At 38.5% G+C, this 20,771-nt stretch overlaps 1 protein-coding gene across 1 annotated transcript in view; it reads right to left on the reverse strand.

The window, feature by feature from the left end:
- Positions 1-20,771, reverse strand: part of CFTR (CF transmembrane conductance regulator) — an 82,385-nt gene that overhangs the window by 39,317 nt on the left and 22,297 nt on the right. Inside the window, exons 11-15 of the mRNA XM_075495742.1 lie at positions 19,220-19,411; positions 7,480-7,574; positions 4,752-4,838; positions 3,138-3,870; positions 1,869-1,997 (exon numbers count right to left, since the gene is read on the reverse strand). Of these exons, the coding sequence (XP_075351857.1) occupies positions 1,869-1,997; positions 3,138-3,870; positions 4,752-4,838; positions 7,480-7,574; positions 19,220-19,411 (1,236 nt within the window). The remainder of the gene's footprint in view (positions 1-1,868; positions 1,998-3,137; positions 3,871-4,751; positions 4,839-7,479; positions 7,575-19,219; positions 19,412-20,771) is intronic.

Raw genomic sequence — 20,771 nt, forward strand, 5'->3', positions numbered from 1 at the left:
TCTAGGTGTTACATCTAGGGAACACAGTTCTGAGCCACTTAAGTGAGCTACACACATACACACACACACACACATACCCTCAAGTCTAGGAAGAATCTACAAGTGAAGCCCTATTTATGGTGATCTGTGTGGACTCACCTTGGGACCTACAATACAAAACAATCTATTCTAAATCTAAAACAGCATCTCTAGCATTTCCACAATAATCCCATCCAGTTCTGAAGGGTCAAACTCCACTTTCAATTTACTTGTCACTACTCTCTCAGTTCAGCACTTGAATGTTCATCACTAGCCTCTCTTCATTGTTTAAGGTCAGAAGGGTACAAAGTGTTAGCACAGGCCACATAACCACTTGGCACGGTATTTCATCTAATGCATAGAGATTTGCTAAAGGTTATATATTCTGTGCTATGACTGAGTATCTTCTAGCCCATTAATTTATCAATAAGCTTTTACTTAAGCAACAGTCACACTGCAAAGTTTAACTTAGATGGATACATTCTTTGTCATAAGATTTGTTCTTCAATTAGAAGATGAGGCTTTTGAATTATTTTTAAATGTGTTAGTCTAATTTCAAAGCAAAAATTTGTAATCAAGATTAGAAATGTATGCTGAATATATGGGCATAAATCTGATATACCTCAGAGTTAAAATTTCCTTTTCCCCTACAACTCACATTCAGCTTTGCTGTTGGAGGTTTACACAGCCATTTTCCACTACCGTGAAAATAAAATATACATGATAAGAACAGCTACACATCTAAATACTGTCATGCTTTTGGAGGTGGTTTAAAAATTTGGGATCTCAGACTAGATCTAAGCTCCAGGCTTTATTCCTGATCCAAAAGAACTAATTTAAAACACCTGCAACATAACGTTAGTGTAAATTCAGGATACCATCAATCATATCCTTCTCCAGGTTTGATGATACTAGAAGTTTGAATGCCACCACAGAACTGCTGAAAACATTTCACTGACACAATCAGCCAGAAACTAGTCCTATGTTCCTAATGGATTCTTCTCTTCTTTCAGTTCATGTTGAAAAATGCCAAGAGAAATTGGCACCATATTTTATAAGTTGGCATATGTATACAGTCTCATTAATCTCCCAGTCTTCTCTCCGAAACATGTTCCTTCCCTCAGAAAAACACTTGATTTAGGATATTAATTGTAAAAGAGGACACTATGAGATTCTGTATATATGCTAAAAGTCTTTCCTAAACTGGGAGACAAGACAAATAGCAGGCAATTTCTGTTACAAGACAAATAGTAAGACTTGCATGATCAGGCAGATATTCTTCAGCATTTTGTGTGACAGTGTTTTCCACTGTACCTGGGAAAAGTCTTCTCTGCACCTGCAGGAACACCTCATCCATCTTTAAATGCTGTCACAGGCATCCAGCGCTCTGCCTTGCTCACCGCTCTTCTTTCGCTGGGAGCAAAGCTGCTAACTCATTTTTGAAAGCAATTCTCCAAGACTTATGTATGTGCTCATCAAAAAAATTCTAGTAATTATTGTTGTTAAACCCCCCAAAGCTCTACAAAGATATCTTTTAATGGGAAATGGAAGATCATTCACCTGTGAACAAGAGACCTGCATAGGGCAACAATTCCTATTTATGGAACCACACAGCAGAAAATAACCGAGATAATTTGAGAAGGTGGGTCTTCTGCTGCCATGCACTAATCACTGTCTTTGGTGAGAAATACTCATCTAAACAGTAGAAAAGTCATTGCAATATCATTTAACAGCAGTTGCCAATAAGCGACACATATATGAGCTTTATCCATTTATCCTTTTATCACAAACAACACAGTTTGAACAAACATCATTTGTAGTAACATGGCATCAAGCACAGATTTTCTTACCTCAATTAAGAAGACAGTCACACACAAAATTAGAACAAAAATCAAGTTTTTGTGGATGGTAACATATCTGAAATAGGTATTCCATGTGGTAACAGTACCCATGCTTTCAACATCATCAGTAAAGCATTCCTGTCAAAGAATTGATAAGCCATAGTCAGAATGATAATAATATCTATATATGAGAATTTCTAACACATGAATGCTGTCGTTCTTTCTGCTAACTCACTCCAAATAATTGAACTGCAGCATTCAAATTGGCTGATGATGGCTGGAGAGGAAGGTACTGCCTGGCAGAGTCATCTTTGATATAACACCGTTTAGAGACGATTTTAAATTTTCAGACAACACTGAAAGAAACAACCAAGATTTGTCCAGCACTACTAGAAGCCCAGAAATGGTTAATCAAAGGCTATTTTCTTTCAAGGAAGATTATTATTGTGCTGTTAGAGTAAATTTGTAAATACTCTGAGGGCTTTTTTTTCCGCTGAGATCAATAAAGCAAAAGAAAAAATGGGCAGTGCTTCAGCAAATTATGAGTTTAAATATTTCTTGTAGACTTTTTTCCACCTAGGAAACTACTTCAGAAAATTTTCCTATCCTGTGAAAATCAGCTGTCAGTTTTGAAAATGAAAGGAGTTCATCATGACCAGTTGATAGTTATTAAAAAAAAGGAATTTTAGTCCAGTTCTTGGTACAAAACTCAACCTTAATTGCATAATTCCCAGCACATCTATAAAAGCAGAGTAAAATCCAGCTTACTCCTCTGTTCATTATCTGTATCAGAACATGAGCTAAGCAGTCTGACAAATTTGTCAAATTTTATCAAATTCCAGTTTTAAAAACTGAGCTAGTAGTTAAAATGTATTTTATTTTTTCCATGACCCTTAACGTTTCAAATGTCAATTTTACATAAATGTTATAAAACAATGTTTTTCCATGTTATGGTTTCAAATTTAATTTTAGCATAAGTAATCTTAAAGGTAGATTAAAGTGCAGGAGATGAGATTAAAATTCTGCATTGAAATCCTCTACAGATAGCACTCAAAAACTATAAAAAATCAGGCAAAATAAATTTTTTAGGATTTCAATGATTTCAAGATTATATTTGAGTTAAAAAAATATCACAGATAAAGATAAATTCCAAAAAGGTATTCCACAGAGAAGTACTGCATTAGGAATGACATAGTCAGGTAGAAAAATATATAGGGACTATATTGCACTAAACTATCACCATATCAAAAAACACGATGAATGTAAATCAACACACACCTTCAAATCCTCTTCATTGATTTCATCAGTTATATCCAAGACACTGTCTCGAGACAAGCGCCTGGTGTAGATATCTATCTCAGAAGACAGGTTTGTCTGAGGCACCATAGACATTTTCCGAAATGTTGTACTTCCCTTTTTGGAAAAGTTTGGTCCATAGTTCACAGGGGTGCCTGTCATCAGGTTTAACACAGATTGCCTCCTCCGACCTTGCAGCATATGGTCAGTGTGTAGCATGTTGCTCCGAAGCAGACCTACATCTCCCTGTTCCAAGTCAGGTACCAGCGAGAGCCTCCTTTCTGGTGGGTCGTTGTGGCCATCTTCTATCCCATTGACCTGCATCCTGTTCCTCTGCACTACTGAGAACTTCCTACTTGCATTAAGGGGGTTAATAATTATGGAGTTCTTCCTTTTGTCGTTAAAATCTGATGTTTGTTTAAAAGATTGCTTCTTTATTTCGTTTCGTGATCCCATGCCTTCTCCTTCAATGGAAAATCGACGAAGAGTCTCGGTTAGAATAGAATTTCTTCTCTCTGCACTGAACTGATCAAAAGAGCCAAATCCCATCAGCTCTGAGCTGAAGTCTGGCCGTTGACCCTGAAGTTCAGAAAATGTTCCATAGAAATAGCAGCTCCCCTCATGTAAAATTAATATTTTGTCAGCAATCTTTAAATGTTCCAGTTTTGAAGTAACCAAGATCCTAGTTTTATTCGCCATCAACTTGCATACACAGCTATAAAAGAGGAAAGTGTTAAAAATTAGATTTTTTTCTTCATGATTAAATGTTGCTTTTATCCCTTTCACTTTCAGTCTGTTTGCTTTTACCTGCCCTCCTCCCAGTATGAGCAGTCTTGGGTGCTCCCTCAAACTACAAAGGAGATGGTAAGGCTGAGATGTGTAAAGGGTCAGTACTTTATCGCAGGAACCAAAAAAAGGGAGAAAATTTAATCATTTTCAGGTCAATCCAGAAAGCACAGTTCAATATGAAAATGAAATATTTCTTTTCTTCTTAGGGTTACTTAGATCTTTTGCTACCAAACTTAAAAGTATTAGCTCGATTTCAAAACTTCAAACTTATGGTGACTGAAAAGCTCATGGATGGCAGTGTGTGTCCTTACTGTTTTGAGCTACACCACCAGGACAAGCCAAAAGTCTCCGTCTTTGGCCAACCTGCTGCCGATCTCTTGGTCAGTGGGCACTGTCAGGTGACCAGTCTTTCAGTGATTAGACAAACAAGACAAAATATAGCTTTTTGTAAAAATTTATACTTACAAAGCAGGTAAGTGATTTAAAATTAAAGCCTTTCTGGTACATAGACACACCAGATATAAAGCCACGCACTCTAGGAGTAATAGATTACAGCAGGCTCAATATGTTGGGATGGGAGAGGGAGCAGTAATGCTCACACCTGGCCCAGGCTTGCTTCCAGCACAGTGTGCTGTCCTACTGCTAACACAAAATACTCAGTCACGAGAATCCCTAAAAATAAACATCCCCAAAAGGTATAATTTTGATCACTTCAGTATTTTTGTACTGTTATTAAGTTTCTGTTCTGGTTTTACTTTGTGCTGCTTGGTGGGATTCTTAAATACAATCTATCAAAACATACGGTACCTTTCAAATATCTCTTTTTCTGTAAAAATGTCTAAATGTCCAAAAGGAGAATCCAGGAGATACAAATCAGCATCTTTGTACACTGCTCTGAACAGAGAAAATGGAAATGACATTAACTTTCACAAGTCTTACAAATTTACATAAATATGATTTTAAAAGTATGCCTTTACAGTTTTGTCTCAAAAACTTGTAACTGATAGACTTTTCTACAGGATCAATATGGAGCTGGAGTTCAACGTTGAATGTGCTTGTAAGACACCTTTCCATAAAGCCTTTCTTTGCTGCAGACCACATTACAAACTAACGTAGTTTTCCATTAATTTCTGTGCAATCAAAAGAAGCTATGCAGCTGCCTTTTACACAGGTTACTCCAAAGGTCTGTTTATGGCCTGAATCTGACAGTCCCCATCTAACTGGGGATTTAGTACCTACTGTAACGTCTGCTGGTGCCTGAGGAACTGTTACATAGATGTAAATAAGTGTCTGAAAAGACTTAGGTCTCAACACTTAGTTTTAAAAGCACTTAGAAATAGCTGATGAGCAAAGACAAGTGTGTTAGTGAGCCCCAATCTTGCAAACATTATCTGAAATGGGACTGTACAATATTGCAAGTTCAGAACATGAAAAACTATTCGTAGCATTAGGACCTTAAGCTGTATGTGCCTGGACGTGGCTCACTGAGACCTAAACCTGTGGTTAAGAGGTTTTTTTTTTTAAATCAATTTCACTAGAAGTTCAAAAAGGCCCCTCGCCTTCCTCTGTGAGTATGGAAATAATGGTGTGATATGAATCAGGGTATAGTTAGTAAAGAAAATTTGGACAGCTGCAATTTGGTACTTTTTAAAGTACTCTAAAAATGAGTTTTAAAATCATTATGTTAAACAATGTGAAAATATTTAACCACCATGAGAAAAAGCCCTCAATAATAGTAGATTACATTAATAAACCAAGCAACTTTACTGAAAAATCCTCTGTCACGATGGCTTTCACTGACCATACATTATGATGTAGTGGCTGCACAACAACAAAAAGTTCATACTGTTCTTGGCACTTTCATCAACAAAAAGTTGCAGGTTTTTTCCCGGAATAATGGTAGCACTCAAATTATTGCTTTAATTTGTATGTTGGACTTAGCAGCTATGCATGACTGGCTTTAGGGTACCAGGCCATTGAGCTAGCTGAAACCCAGGGCATGCACTACTTTTTTCCCTTGATCCTTTCTTGCCCCCAGTTGTAGCTGCAGGCACTGACAGTGCTCTGCAAGAAAGATGGACTCAGGCAATCTCCATCTGCTTCTCATGGCGACTGGTTGATGGCAATTCCAGCAGGGATTCTCTTTTCAGACGACTTTGCGCAGACTACACCAGACATGTACACAGCCGATTCAAGCAAATAACATCCAGCTTATGACCAGTGCAGGTGGGTACAACCCGGGGCTGTAATCCTAAATTTTCTCCTCTAGCTTTCTCAGAGCTTCATCTGCCACCCACACCTCAACACCTGGACACCTGTATGCTGAGCTTAGACTGGAGCCCCAAAAAAATGTAAAGCAGATACAGCCATGGTCTTTGGGACATTTAATTGTTTTATAAATAATAATTATATAGCTGTCAATAAATGTAGCAGTTCTGTGACCCTCCAGTGAATGAGTTGTGACCATCTGAAAAGTGACAGACATGTTTATTCATAGAATCTGGGAAATATTTCACGTAAATGTTGCATTTTAAATGAAAATCTAAGTGGGTTTTGTTGGTTGGGGTTTTTTGGCTCTGAAAGTTTGTCTGCTCCTCCCCTCCTCTCTTATCTTACCGCCTAAAACAGAACCATCCATATGCCTCTTCCTTCTCACAAATCTGCTAGGAAGATCCACACTGAAAGCCGCTCTATTTTAATGAACCCATCTTTTAGCCTCACACAGACATGCACATCTTTCATGGGAAGCCAGTGTGGATCACCGTAATGTGATTTTACTTCTACCCAGCGTTTCTGAGCATGGGAACCAGCACAATTTGCACTTAGCACAGAAATAAATGGGGCCATTTACACATCAGAGCTATCGCTACTGGTTTTCTGATGATAGCTAAGTGATTCTGCTGAAACACATAGCTAATTTATAAGACAAACACCTATGTTATTGTTCTGTAGACCTTCAAAATTATTTACTAACGTTGGAAGGTCAAACAGACAAGGCCAGACCATTATTCATAGGTACTTACTTGCCATTGCTTTCCACTTTTTCTTTTTACAGGAGAAAAAGACCAAAACTATTAGCAACATTCTTTGAAACATGGCATTTGTTTCATTTTTGTTACCTGCAGACAGGGAGTATGTCATTAATCAATATATAAACTGCTTTGTAGAAGTGTCATAGCAGGGAAAGATCCTGGAAAATTTCTTATTTGTATCTTTGTATGGGTTTCTTCTGTACTTGGAAAGCTACACTTAAAGGTCTGAATCTCCAAATGGCATCTTGCATCAAGGAGGGAAAGATTCATCTTCAGCTAAGCCATAACATGTGCCTGACATCAAACTTTTAAAATTCAATAAATAAATATGCAGTTATATTGCAAACACAATTGCATAGCAAAACTCTGATTTCTGGTAGTAAAATGAAGTTCCAGATATACCTGGAGGATATTTATTTAGCAGGACTTGGTCCACATGTATTTAAGTGCTTAGTCATAATACTTTCCTTATACATGAAACAGTACACTACTTAGCAAAATACCTTGCTAGTGAGATTCGCGCTCGCTGGCCTCCGCTCAGAATGATTCCACCTTCACCCAGCACTGTATAATCTTTGTCTGGAAACTTGGAAATGTCCTGTTAACAAATTTTTTTTGAGAATCAGACACGTATTTTCCATATCCAAGAAATTCAAGCTACAGACTGGATGGAAGCATAGTGTACAACAGTGTACAGACAGGTTAGACAGAAGTTGTAAAAAAAAAAGTCCCCCAGAGGTTTATTTATTTCATTTGTTTATGTAATCATAAATGGTTATAAAATAAAACATATCATTCTATCGCAGAGAGCAATTACGAGCTGCAAGATCTCAAGAACAAATATTTGTCTTAATTGCTAGATCTCCATAAAAGGAAGGAATGTACCTTCATACAATATCAATCCAAGAAATCAACCGTTCGAGTTTTCTGTTAGATAGCAATGATAAATGCACTTGCCACTGAAGTTAGGGAGAGCAAGAAGCAAACCCTGGATCTGAGCTCTTCAAAACCCAGAGAAATTTGTACTTCAGGCAGGTTCACTATAAAAGGCTTGCACAAAATTCCTAGCCGGGAATGCCAGGAATGCTCAAGGTTTGCAAAAGGTTTGGGAGCCAAGTTCCACTGCTTGGACTGTAAGTTACTTACAACTCATGACTATGCTAACAATGAATCTTTAGCCAGTGATAAAAACAGAAAATACCATTTCACGCTCATGTGAGACAGAGAAAGGAGAAAAGGACATCCTCGTGCCCCACTGGCAGAGGTGGCCAGAAATTTTCTTGAGAGGAGTATTTAGCACTGAAACTGAGGATCCATGCAAACCAGAGTAATTCGTGCAAGCGGAGACATGGAGAATGGCTTGTGTGCCTGAAGGCTGTCTAGTTTTTCTACTTCTACAATTGCTCTAACAAAAAATATTAATTCTGCCTTCAAACCTTACCTGGCCTATGTCCTTAAGCCAATACAGTGACACCACCGCTGTCACTGTGGTGGTGGTGGTAGTTTCAGGGGACTTTTCCCAGAAACACGGGCTGGATGACTTCCCTTTGCCCCAGGGCGCCCGGGTTTCCAGTGGGTACGACTCCAGGGCAGTTTGCCATGTGCCGAGCTGGAAGCCCCGAGTGTCCCAGAAGCTCCCAGTGCCCGCGCTCCCCGCTCGGCAGCACCGGACTGCCGCCCTCGCTGCCTGTGCACGGGCTGCCGCTCCCGAGGCAGGGATCTCCCGCAGCCAAGGGAGCTGACTGAGGCGTCTGATACCAGACAAAATTGGCTCCAGTGTCCTCATGCTTTACAAATATTTCCTTTTAGTGCAACTTCTGCACTAAATCAAAATCCCTCAGAAAGCGAGCTTCTGGGAGCAGGCTTTAGGCAGTGCCCTGGAAGAGGTGGCCTGTTTTGGGGTCTTTCTCCCCCCGGGCAGCCGAGGGGCACGCAGGAGCTCAGCTGTCTGCATGCACTCTGCAGCATCCACAGAAATTCTGCAGCTTCTGGGAAAAAGAGTGGAAGACACGTGAAGCACTTCCGGGGCGATATGACCTGGGATTCTAAGTTGAGCTGCTCTCTAGAAGTTCGGATTTCATACAAAGTCAGATATAATCCAATTTTGATCACCCCTGCTGTGATTTGCATGGCTAATCACTCTCTGTTGGACAGCCTTTTGGCATTCCAAGCCTCTGAGGTTTTGCAGAAAAAATAAATAAATAAAAATCCTTCGAGAGAAACGTTTCCTTCTTCCTCCCCTGTAAATTGGCCTGACCTCAGGAAAAAAGTGAACAATGCCGTTCAGCCCTGGATCAGTGACAGATGAAAGGTCCAGCCACTCAAGGAGTAGAAATTGACTGCCTGGTCTGTCAGGAAATGCGAGATTCTCCCAACTCTTTAATTTGATAATAGCATTTACTTCCTGACTTAAAGGATTCTGACCTTAAAATCAAGATGCTTTTATGTATGGAAAAGCTATTGCAAGTGATTTTTAAATTCTTCTCATGTTAACTAGTTATTTCCCTCTTGTAAAAGGAGAGTCACACAAGCAAATCCCTGGTACTAATGTAACAGCTCAGGTATTTGCAGAAAGAGGGATGTGAAAAATAGTGCCAGCAACATATTTAAAGGAAGATTTCCTGAATGTGACAAAGTCATCTTCCTGTAGGTCATGAACTATTTAGAGAGAACGTGAAATTCTGGCATAAAAGCTGTTCTGGCATTTATTCCAGACAACCTGCTCAGATCACTCGTGGTTTCAGTATGAATGTGGGACTCATGTTATTCATCTGTAACTTTGACATTTACCCAATATCTTCAACTGAACATTGGGATTTGCGTGGTCAAGTATCTAGATATCTAAGCTGATTTCAACTGTTCCCCATTTCTACCAGTACTGCTTCCCATAAAGGTGCTGGTGCCACTGCTGTTTCCTGATTCTACTTCTTCTTTGAAAAAAGCCCAGCTGAAGAACTGGGGCCAGTGCGTCTTCCCCTGCAAACAGGGTAAAATCCTCGCCCTACTGAAATTAATTCCAGGACTCCCATTGTTTTAAAAGGTGGTGGGATTTCGTCAGATATATTTCTTTGCAGGTGTGTCAACATGGAATTTTAATCAGACTCTTAATGAATTCCCCTTCTGCTCTCTTCTACCCTTCACCTCAGGATAATATATGGCATGGAACAGACAAAGAACTTTTCAGGCTGTAATTATAATAATTAAAAAATGTTTAGTAATTTCTTTCAAAGGCGTAAACAGAGTGATGAAGTCCAATAGACACACAATGCTATTTGTTGGAACATGCATTACCTATTGTGAAAAAGTACATAGGGCTGGTCCAAATACATCCTTGCTGTCATTTTATGCAGGAAGTGAAATCAAGCCAGGGACAAACTTAGTGTAATGATGCTGAACGGCACAAAACCCAGCATATTAATGAAGTAGCCACTGGATTTTCTTTAACATATCTATTTCTAAATTCTTAAATTGAGAAACCTATTGGTAACTATTCAGAGAAGAAACCCCCCACAGTTCCCACAGACATTAATTACTTTTGTGGGCGCTTCTAATATCAGGAGCTAACAAATCTCAAGTTGTACACCCAAGGAGAAGGCACATCTTTTAATACCTGTTTACATTTTTAACAGTGTAAATGTTATATTCATCTACCCCAGCAGCAAAGGGATGACCCTCATAATACCTTTGGGCTTGGAATGGAACAATAGAGCTGAGACAGTTTAAGGTAATATCTCTTTCCAGGGTTAATAGGAAATATGGTCTCGTTAAAAAAAAAGGAAACCTCAGAATGGACTTCACACTCCAAGTCTTTTCTGTAGAGATTGTTTGTTATCAAAATAATTTGATAAATCATTAGCAACAATTAAGATAATAAAGCATGACAGAAAATAGTTTCTAAGAACCATGCCTTTCAGCAAATAGTTGCTTTGTATATCCAAGACTACTCAAACTACTCAAGCAGTTTTAATGATGGAACATATGTATTTTATTTATGGGGCCCCTCTTTCTTCCTTAAATATGTCCTTAATGATGTGGCTTTTGATCTTCCCTCTTCTGCCTCCCCTCCAAAAAGACAAAACAGTCATGAAACTGATGGAACAGAGCAGTGGTCTTGACTCTCTCCATTTCATCTTCACTAACCCTTCCCTCTATTTCACTTTGGTTTTTTTCTACAGTGCCAGTTTCTTTACTATCTCTGCCTCCTTCTTTTTCTTCATTGCCATTAACATTCCTTATCTTTATTTTCACAGTTCCCAGAAAATGCCCCCATTCACATTGCTACCTCCTTCTCACCTACCAAAGTACTCTCTTTTTCACCCCCTTCTTTCTCTCTGTGTTTTAGAGAAGCTGCCGCTGAATACATTTTGCAATTCCCTTTCTGTAGTATGGCCTATTTGGAATAAATTAGAAGAAAAATACTGAAGCCTTTATTGTATAAAATGCCAGGTAAAGCTGAAAATAAGTTAAACAGAAGCAGCACCAAGGGTTTCAAGCAGGAGCTGCAATACTGTTCCACCGTATTTGATAGTTTTTCTCTTTAGTTATAAGGAAAAATTACTGTTACTTGCTTTCTCACTAACATGATTATTTCTGTACTTCCAAGCAATCGTATTCAGTTCTAGTACACCAATGAGGTAGAAATGGAACTAAAACAAACCTCCAGGTTTTAATTCAGTGATTACTAAAAATCTTTAGATAATTAACTGGAAATGTCATTTTGAGAAAGCATAACTTTCCATTTGTCCTAATTTTCAGAAAAGAAATTATCTTGAAACTAACACAGATATGAACTAAACTGCAAAATTTGAAGTTTTAAAGTTTTGAAATCAAGTCTTGTGTTTCAGACTCATACCTACTAATGAATATTTCTGTTAATTTTTAAAAGATGAAGAATTTTCAGTATTTTTTTCTATCTTGGCTTTTGGGTAACCAGCTTGAACATACTCAAGTCCTCATTTTCCTGGGCCAGAAGCCAGAAAACCAGACCTCTTTAAAGTATTTCAAATCAGAAATTACTTTTTTAAATTTTATTTTTTTTAGGTAACTCTCCTCTCTCTGCCTATGATTCCTGAAGCCGAAGCTTTTGTTAGATTTCAGCTGAAGCATTTGTGAAGGATTCATGATCCAAAAGCATAAGCTTTGTTTTCGCAAGAGTTTATGACCTTGAGCGGAGTGTCAGGCTCACCCAAAACTCACACGAATGCTGGCAAAACTCGCTTTCCCTATAGTGAAACATTCCCGTGGAACAGATTTTTGAAACGTGAAGTAGTCAGTATGCCGCATGTGGGTAGGTTAAATGCAGGGTAAGGGAATTAAATACAATTCCAGAAGTGACACAGAAGATAGGACAACGTCCAAGGTAATCAGTCCAGAGCCCTGTACCTAAGACAGGGAAAGGGGTGGGGAGACCTGTCTTGACTGAAACAGGTTTTTAACTAAACGATATCAACACAGAACATTGCAGAGGGGCTCTGTTAAACGTATTTACTTGATCGCTGAAAAACTTCTTGAAGTCAGTGCATTTGGGAGTTTGAGTCTATTTTTTTCTCGAATCGAGATGCTCCCCTGCTATAAAGAAACTGTGCTAGCCTATTTTCTTCCAGTTCCCCCAGGGAACTCGCTGTGTCAGCAGCTTCACAGCTGACCTGCCTGTGATTTTGGTTTCAGTTATAGGAGTCTGCTCATGCCAGTGGATCATACCAGTGCAAGGTGGAAAAAGTATAAAGGCAGCCAGCTTTGGGCCCACGTGTCTGAGAAGCAATGGTTGTAGTGGGAGATTTGACATATTATGTGGACTTTCTGCCTGAAAGAGGCATTTATGCTACTTTAGCTGTTTACATTAGGATGAGATGAACTTCACCTTGACATGCCTGTTGCTCTCCCCAGCTATGAAGACAGGCTAAGTAACTTGCTGTCACATAGTTTACACTGTAGACATGTACCTGATTAGGTAACCAAGCTACCTCTTAGTAGCCTCTTGTAGAGAATTACTTACAACAAAACACTCGATTCCAGACTTGAATCATTATTGTTCCTCCCTTCCACACACTTTGTAATCTGCCAATATCCCTTGTGAAAAACAGGCACAAAAACAGGGCACAAAGTATTTCACTCACTGACATAATAACCTCCCAACTCCTACTGATTTAGTTACCTGCCAACTAAAACCCCCAAACCAACCAACCAACCAACTAATAAAAAACAAACAAACAAAGAAACCCCAAACCAGCACAGATAAAAGGGGCTGGAGCAGTACAGTGGGATGCAAGGATATGTATTTCTGTTTCAAGGCATCCTTGACATTGCAGTGAACTCGCCACCCAGGGATGGATGCCATCCTTGGCAAGGAGACGTCGAACACGCGGGAACACGCAGGAACACAAATATGCCAGGGCTTGGCATATTGAACGTCTCTTTCTTTAGCTATTCTTTCTATAATCTAAGTTCTTAGATGAAAATGACTGTCCTGCATTCCCTGTAAAACCAGCTCAGAAAAACACAGGATCTGGCCACAGATTTCTTCAGTACTATTATATGATTTGATTTCACATGGAAACACTTCCTCTATTTGCGTGCCATGTTAAACATTACATTCATGAGCAGCTGGTGCCTCTCAAATCAGAACATGTGTTTACTTTAAGAGTGGTAATCTCGTAAAGGTAGTTTGCCATTATGTGTTTATGGCCTCTTAGGTAACTATTGAAGGATCAAATGAACTAACTAGGTGGAAAAATATCTATCTTACCTTGCAAAAAGGTAAAAACAGAAGTCATGGAAGTATGGTTTCAAAACTAATGAATTACTGCACTCCTTCAAATGGGTTATGATGCTTGTTTATTTTTTAACAAGAATAACTATAATGGGCCTGCTTCTGCAGTCTTGACTGGAGGAACGCATTCTCTTAGGATGATTTTGTTCAATGTTAACAGCATTTAGACACAAAGATTCCTGTTTCAATTGTCCAAAGGTTTTACGTTTTTAACTTAGCAAGTGCTAAAACCAAAAAAAATCCCACACCCCGTGTATAGTAGGCTATTAATACTGATTTTTCAATCTAAAAATCTGGCATTCCTTCCCCATTTTTCGTTACATCAGTAATAAGGATTTTGCAAACCCAATTGGTTACCCCTACGAATTCCCAGTTATATTCATGTTATCCCTGCCATGACATTAATACAACCCTTCAATCTCCAGGGAAGTTACACTTGTGGAATTACTTCAAATTTAGTAGCAAGTTTCCATAGACATATAAACTCATCCAGCTCACATCTCCCAATGGCTTTTGCTATCGAGCAATGAGAAGAAAAATCAATTAATTATGCAGGATGGTTTCTCAGTGTTATTGTTCATACTTGGTCCTTAATTTGAAGTGCTAGGCAAAAGTTCACCTTCTCTTGCTAAGTGATTTTTATCATGAATGTGATGAAAAGTACTCGATAAAAAGGGTAAAACACCTTGTCAAAAACAAAAAGTAGCATAAGCCAAGGCAGCACCAATTCATCTTATCTTACTTTTCAAGTACCTTTAAGCTTGCCTATGGGGACTGTTTTTAGGAAATTAGTTCAGAGTCCATACTAATTACATAGTGTGCCAATTTAAGATTTTAAAGGTAACAGATTTGTGATAATACCTGCACACTCACAATTAAACCCATTCAAACAATTAATTTCAAAAAAGCTTCTGAATAAAGGACAAATAGTAAAGACTATTGATCTGTGCTAGAATGGTTTGATCTAGAAATTGAAAGCCTTTACTTTGATATTTGCAAACTCGGACCTTCGTTTCAGAAGATGTGTTAAATTAGGTACTCTCCCTGCTTGCTTGCTAAAATATTCACTATTTCTCAAAGAAAGGAAAAAAGCAGAAGGCGGCAGTGGAGAAGGAACAAGCAGCCCTTCTCCTATGCTTTTTTGTAAAATTTTTTTTACTGTGATGTTTCACAGAATGTATCATGTAATTTAAATGTATTGGCATTCCCTTGAGTTTAGCATTACACAAGAATACAGGCAATGTCTACGCACCACTTACATCTCACTGCAGAGGTATTTAGTCTGTGCTGGGCTTTCAGAAATAATTTTTACCAGCAAGGATGTTTCTATAGGATACCAAGAACGCTAAGGTAACTCTTAATTACAGTCCCTTCATCTCAATTCCAAAGCAGTCTTCCTGTTGTTCTATCACCTTCCACTTCTCTCCTCTTAACTTCTGCCCATTTCCAAACTCCCGTAATTAGAACCACATTGTAAAACATGATTTTACCTCCCCTGATGCCCTACTTACCCTCAAAGGAAAAATATAATCAAGTAATGTAATTATAATAAAGTCCTGAATCATTTTACACATATAAAGCAGGCTACACTACCATAAAAATACGCATAGAAGCTGTACAAACGGAAGTTTAACAAGTACCTTAAGGCACGCTTTTACTCCTGCACAGAGATGCATTTCAGAACCCTTCTCATGCTTCTTCAGTACTATGTATCTATAAAGTATCATCCTGAAATTATGACAAGCAGTGGTACTTAGACCCGACAAACTTCCCTCACTGAGCCTTCGACACACAACTGTCTTTCCTGTGCATCCTTTCAACAACTCAGATCTTACACGCTCGTACAGGGTTGCACTGTGGTGTCCCTTGCCCTTGGTATCTCCACGTGCCAGAGAAGGCTACAGAGCAGAGCTGTGAGGACCAAGGACCATGAATGAAACCTGTGACACTATACTGCTGCCACACGTGTGCCATCAAGTGGGACCACACTCAAAGGAGCACCATTAAAGCACTTGCTTCCCACACGTAGTCTCACAGACCAGTACCTACTGTATGACGTGATTCACTGCGTCTGACCGTTCCTCAGTCACGCACCTGTGTGATGGACATCGGGTGAGACAACAGTTATGTTATGCATGAGAAAAAAGGATACTTGAGAGACGTGTACACACTAATTGAGCCTGTAAACCCAGGCACAGTCTGAGGTCCTAATGTATTGTGCACTACACAAACACACTTTGTCAAACTATCCTGGCAGAGTATTTATGAGGGATGCAGTTCTCCAATATATCATAATCATTTTCTTTTTAATCTTCATCTTCTGTTTCATGGTACGACATCATGAACAGGTGTACTGGCACAACTGGAGGGTAGGTGAATTGCAGCAAGGCAAGAAGAATAAGAAGCCGAAGGCAGAAATCTCTTAAGCTGAGTATACAAGTCAAGGAAGTACAACATGTAGCTACCTGAACTCTTTGGACTAAAAAATGTCCCATTTTAGTGTTCTAAGTTGCTATAAACTTATGTGAGTTCATAAAAGAAATAAAAGAAATAAAAGATATAAAAGAAATAAAAGAAAATCCTTTTGTTGCTCATAGTTTCATTACTTTCCAGTAATGTTAATGGTGAATAGTCAAAATTCAATAGAGAAGAAACCATCTTTTTAACCTTCCTTTTGATGGTTCCATACACAAATAGAACAAAATGTAAAGCTGCAAGAATATGTTTTAGAAAAACATCAAAAATCCTTCTTCCATGCAAGAAAAACCTACCAAAGCCCGCCTATTTTTTAGGTAATGGTTAATATAACTAGATTTGCCATACTTTAGGACTTTACAGAATAAAAATCTAACACATAACACATTCTAACCTCTAAATAAAGATCTGATTTCCTATACAGTGAAAATTTTATTCTTGGACACCTGAAAATATGGAAAGCTCTGTGAAATATTTACTTGCACTTTCCATCTTTCATAATTACTTTGAGATAAATTTACCTCAAATACTTAGCAACTCTAAAGAGGCTGTGAGTGATAACTCCTTAGCAAATCAACTATGTACCAATCCAAAAAGTCGGGCAGAAAAATTTAGCACTGACTTTTCTGAAAATTCACCCCAAATTATTTAAGTTACACTTGCTTAATATCATTTGCATATCACGATAGACCTAAAACAAAGCGCGGAGCACCTTGTATGAATTCACCCAGTTTCAGTGTACTGTTCTGCTGATGGACAGGCTATTCATGGTGTGTCAGGAAGCCCCAAACCTATATATATGGCATGACGTGACCCACATAGGGTAACCTGTAGTATTTTATTGGCACTAATGAAGACAAAGGGAAAAAGACATCAAATTTAGGAATTGGACTTGATCTTCAGTATGGTTCCTCTATAGGGTGATGGTGGAGATGGCAAAGCAGTACTGCTACTTTTTGCAGTAGTAACAACACATCTATTTGCCCTCTGGGTCAAAGAAGATGGCTTTGTATTCCCAAAAAAGTTTTTGCGAGCATGGAGCTTGGAAGTAAATCTCACTTAGCCACTGTTAAGAGCTGTATGTTAACTGGCTTTCAGCATATGTGCAATAACGAAATAAAGTCTCTTTTATCACCAATCTTCGGTTCACCTTGAAAAGCCCATGTAAGAACTAGACTCAGCAACAGGCCTACATTCAGGTGGACTATATAAATACCTAGGAAAGTTGCAAAGGGGGCAAAGTGAACTCCCTCAGGCAAAAACCCTCTGGTACCTCTCTTTTCTGAAGAATGAGAACACACACAACCCCAATCCAACAATGCAATAACCTTTGTTGTAATAAACCCCTAAAAGGTCACGCTGGGGAATAAACAGGGAATTAATATTTGAAATCTATCCTTCAATCTGCCATACTAAGTCCTGTTTGGTAACTAAGATGTGAAAGCTAACAAGACTAGAAAGCATAATAATAGCAATAAGGCAATGCGTTTGGCTTCCTTCCAGACCATTCTGCCTTCTCGTCAGGCCAGCCCAATTTATTCAGCTTCAGTCCAGAAGAAAATATCCTTGTAAGTATCAAACTTGATCTCAAATAATGAGCCCTGCTAGGAGGTGAAGCATATCATTCTGCACAGAGCTGCACCAACACAGATGAAAGCTGGCTTGATTGAGCCTGTTTGGAGAACAAAGGAGCTGCAGCCTACCGAGACACCGAGCCATCCCACCAACACCAAGACACCGAGCCGTCCCACCAACACCAAGACACTGAGCCATCCCACTGACACTGAGCCACCAAGCCGTCCCAACAACACCGAGACACTGAGCCATCATTAACCACCTTGTGCTCTAGGAAGAGCCTGGGCTGGGAAGCCTCTTTGGGCAAGGACAGCTTTGAACTGCTGAAACCAGTTGTTTCTTGGAGCTTTGGCATTAACTACAACTTTTAAGACTGGAGTTAAGGACTACTCTCTTCAGAAAGCCTGACACAGAAGTTGTTAATTCTCTTGTCTTCTGAAGTTTTCAAAGATTTCCAGCAAACCACAATCCAAGCACAAGCTGAAATGGCCATAAACATATAAGAAAAGATTACTTTATTACTTAACTATACCCTGCTCTGAGATAAAACGCAGTAACCTCATGTTATTTTTAAACAGACTGGCTATTGTTTTCTTGCTTGACTGGCGCTAAAGGAAAATATGTTTCACTGTATGGCCTAAAGACAGATCCTATTCAATACAGGTAAATATTTATTGTTTTCATCTACATGTTACAGACAAAATGCCTGATCTTAAGGCACAGAAATAAGGGTGGATAGGTCTAAAATGCTGGCTCCTTTTGTACCTTGCAATGTAAAAAGATATCTTTTCCTACACTACCCTCTGGCAACATCAAACACACACAAGGACATTTCCACGTCATTGTACTAATTGTGGGCTACATGTCACATAAAGATCGATCCTGCAATAATTTCCAGTGTGAGAATTTTCAATGTGCACACAGAAAAACCCAACTTCAGTCAAGATTTTCCTCCAAATAACTCAGGTTTCTGGCACAGAGTTCTAGTTATCCCTGGACCCATTTTTGAAGTGCACAAGAAAGGAGGAAAATGGGTTAATTTCCAAGATTGTAAGGAAAAGCTTCTTTATGGGGAAGAAACATGAAAAAAATTTTGTAGGAACAATACTTTTTACATCATTTCCTTAACATTAATATGTTTACACAGGTTATTAATTAGCAAGGAAGACTGAGAAAGCAGACTTATAATATCTGAGCCAGCTTATTTAGCTCCTGTTGTGTAAACTACCAGAACCGGTACTGTCAGTGTATCTCCCAAGGAGCTGGCAACAGGCTGACTTGTAGTTCCACAAAACTGGGATGCCAGGCTGAGTTCCTTAAATCTCAGAAATGTCTCACTTACTTAAAGCTCCACTCCCTGACTTATTCTTTGGGGTTTTTCACTTGGGTTGGGTCACAGGTCTTAAGACTCCTAGACGACTGACCTCTTCTAGTTGGCAGGCTTTGATGACACTCTTGTATCGGTATTCATCATAGGATACACCAAAAATTATGTTTTCTTTTATTGTTCCAGGCATGATCCAGGAGACTTGAGGTGAAAAGGATATCCTTCCACTGTGTTTAAGTTTACCCTGTGAAGGCTCCAATTCTCCCATTATCAACATCAGAAGAGAAGTCTGAAAAATCATTAACACATGGTTAATATATCAGAGATCTGTACAACAATAAGAAATGCTAAACAAAAAGAGTCACTCTGCTAAGTCACTTAAATGGTACATTTGTCTTGTAAAGAGTGTCCCTATAAGTACTGATCTAGTACAAGCTGCAATTAGCGGAGATTTTCGTGACACGTATGGTTCTGAAAGACCTCTGAAATGAGAGAAATTTCATTCAATGAACGATAAAGTTTGTGTAAGATATCTTGTAAAAAAGGCATGCTGCTGCAAAAGTATGTATTTTTAATTAAACTTCCAGTAATTTTACAAGGTAAAAATGTGAGTATCTGTGAGACATATACAGACATAAGGTATTAGTATTTATGGAGAATGTTATTTGATTTCTAACATTATCAGTGGCTATTTTGTTTGTTCTTTGTACAACACAATTCATGTTTACAATTTTGCTAGTGTTCATAAGCCTTTCATCTGTATTGCCTTGAAAAATGAAATTTCTTTGTGTATGTGTATACAATTACTCACAAACTGCTCAGTGTGATCTGAATTTTCCTCTGTAACTGTTAACTCATCTACGTGAATACATGACCTAAGTATATTTACTATTTCCCTTCATAAAAGAATTGATTGCAATTTCAGTACTGACATGTTATAATTTCAAAGTTAATCAGTAGCTTGTAGTAACCTTGTCACACATCACTGGCTACTAGATCAAAGAACAGAATTGAGAAATACAAGGAAAAATATGTTACAGAGCCATTCCAGTGGTGTTCTTATCACTAATAAACAGTCAACAAAGCTGGGACGTAACAGCCAAAGATCTAAAAATCTGTCTAAGTCACAGTTTCATGCTGTCAAGCCCAGATATCCTTTGACAAGTTATACAATATGCAGGGGGATTCTTACGAGAGTCTTTCTATTATACCAGAATCTGAATTTTCCAAAATGCTGAGTAAGAAGTTTCTGATCTTGCAAAGGACAGCTGCTTAGTATGTTTTGCACACTGGATGTTAAACTAGTATATCTTGTGCCATATAACATAAATGGGAAAAAAACTCCAAACTCAATCCTATCTAATATTGAAGCAGTATTAGAGAGCTGATGTCTGGCTTCATACCTGTTATAGATAAAATAAGTGTGCAGTCTGCTTCACAGGCCTGACAATTCCTGGAATATACATCTTTTGGATAATATTATAGGCCTTTTATCTTTATTGCCTTGAAAAGCGCAAATTTGTTGTATGTATATACTCACATAAACTGCTCAGTGTGATCTGAATTTTCCTCAATTTCCTAAGTAGCTGAATAAAGGAGATATACATATGTCCTTCAGCGCTTTCTAGTTTATGTTTTTGTATTACAAG

The sequence above is a fragment of the Mycteria americana genome, chromosome 1, assembly GCF_035582795.1.
Source record: "Mycteria americana isolate JAX WOST 10 ecotype Jacksonville Zoo and Gardens chromosome 1, USCA_MyAme_1.0, whole genome shotgun sequence".
Taxonomy (NCBI): domain Eukaryota; kingdom Metazoa; phylum Chordata; class Aves; order Ciconiiformes; family Ciconiidae; genus Mycteria; species Mycteria americana.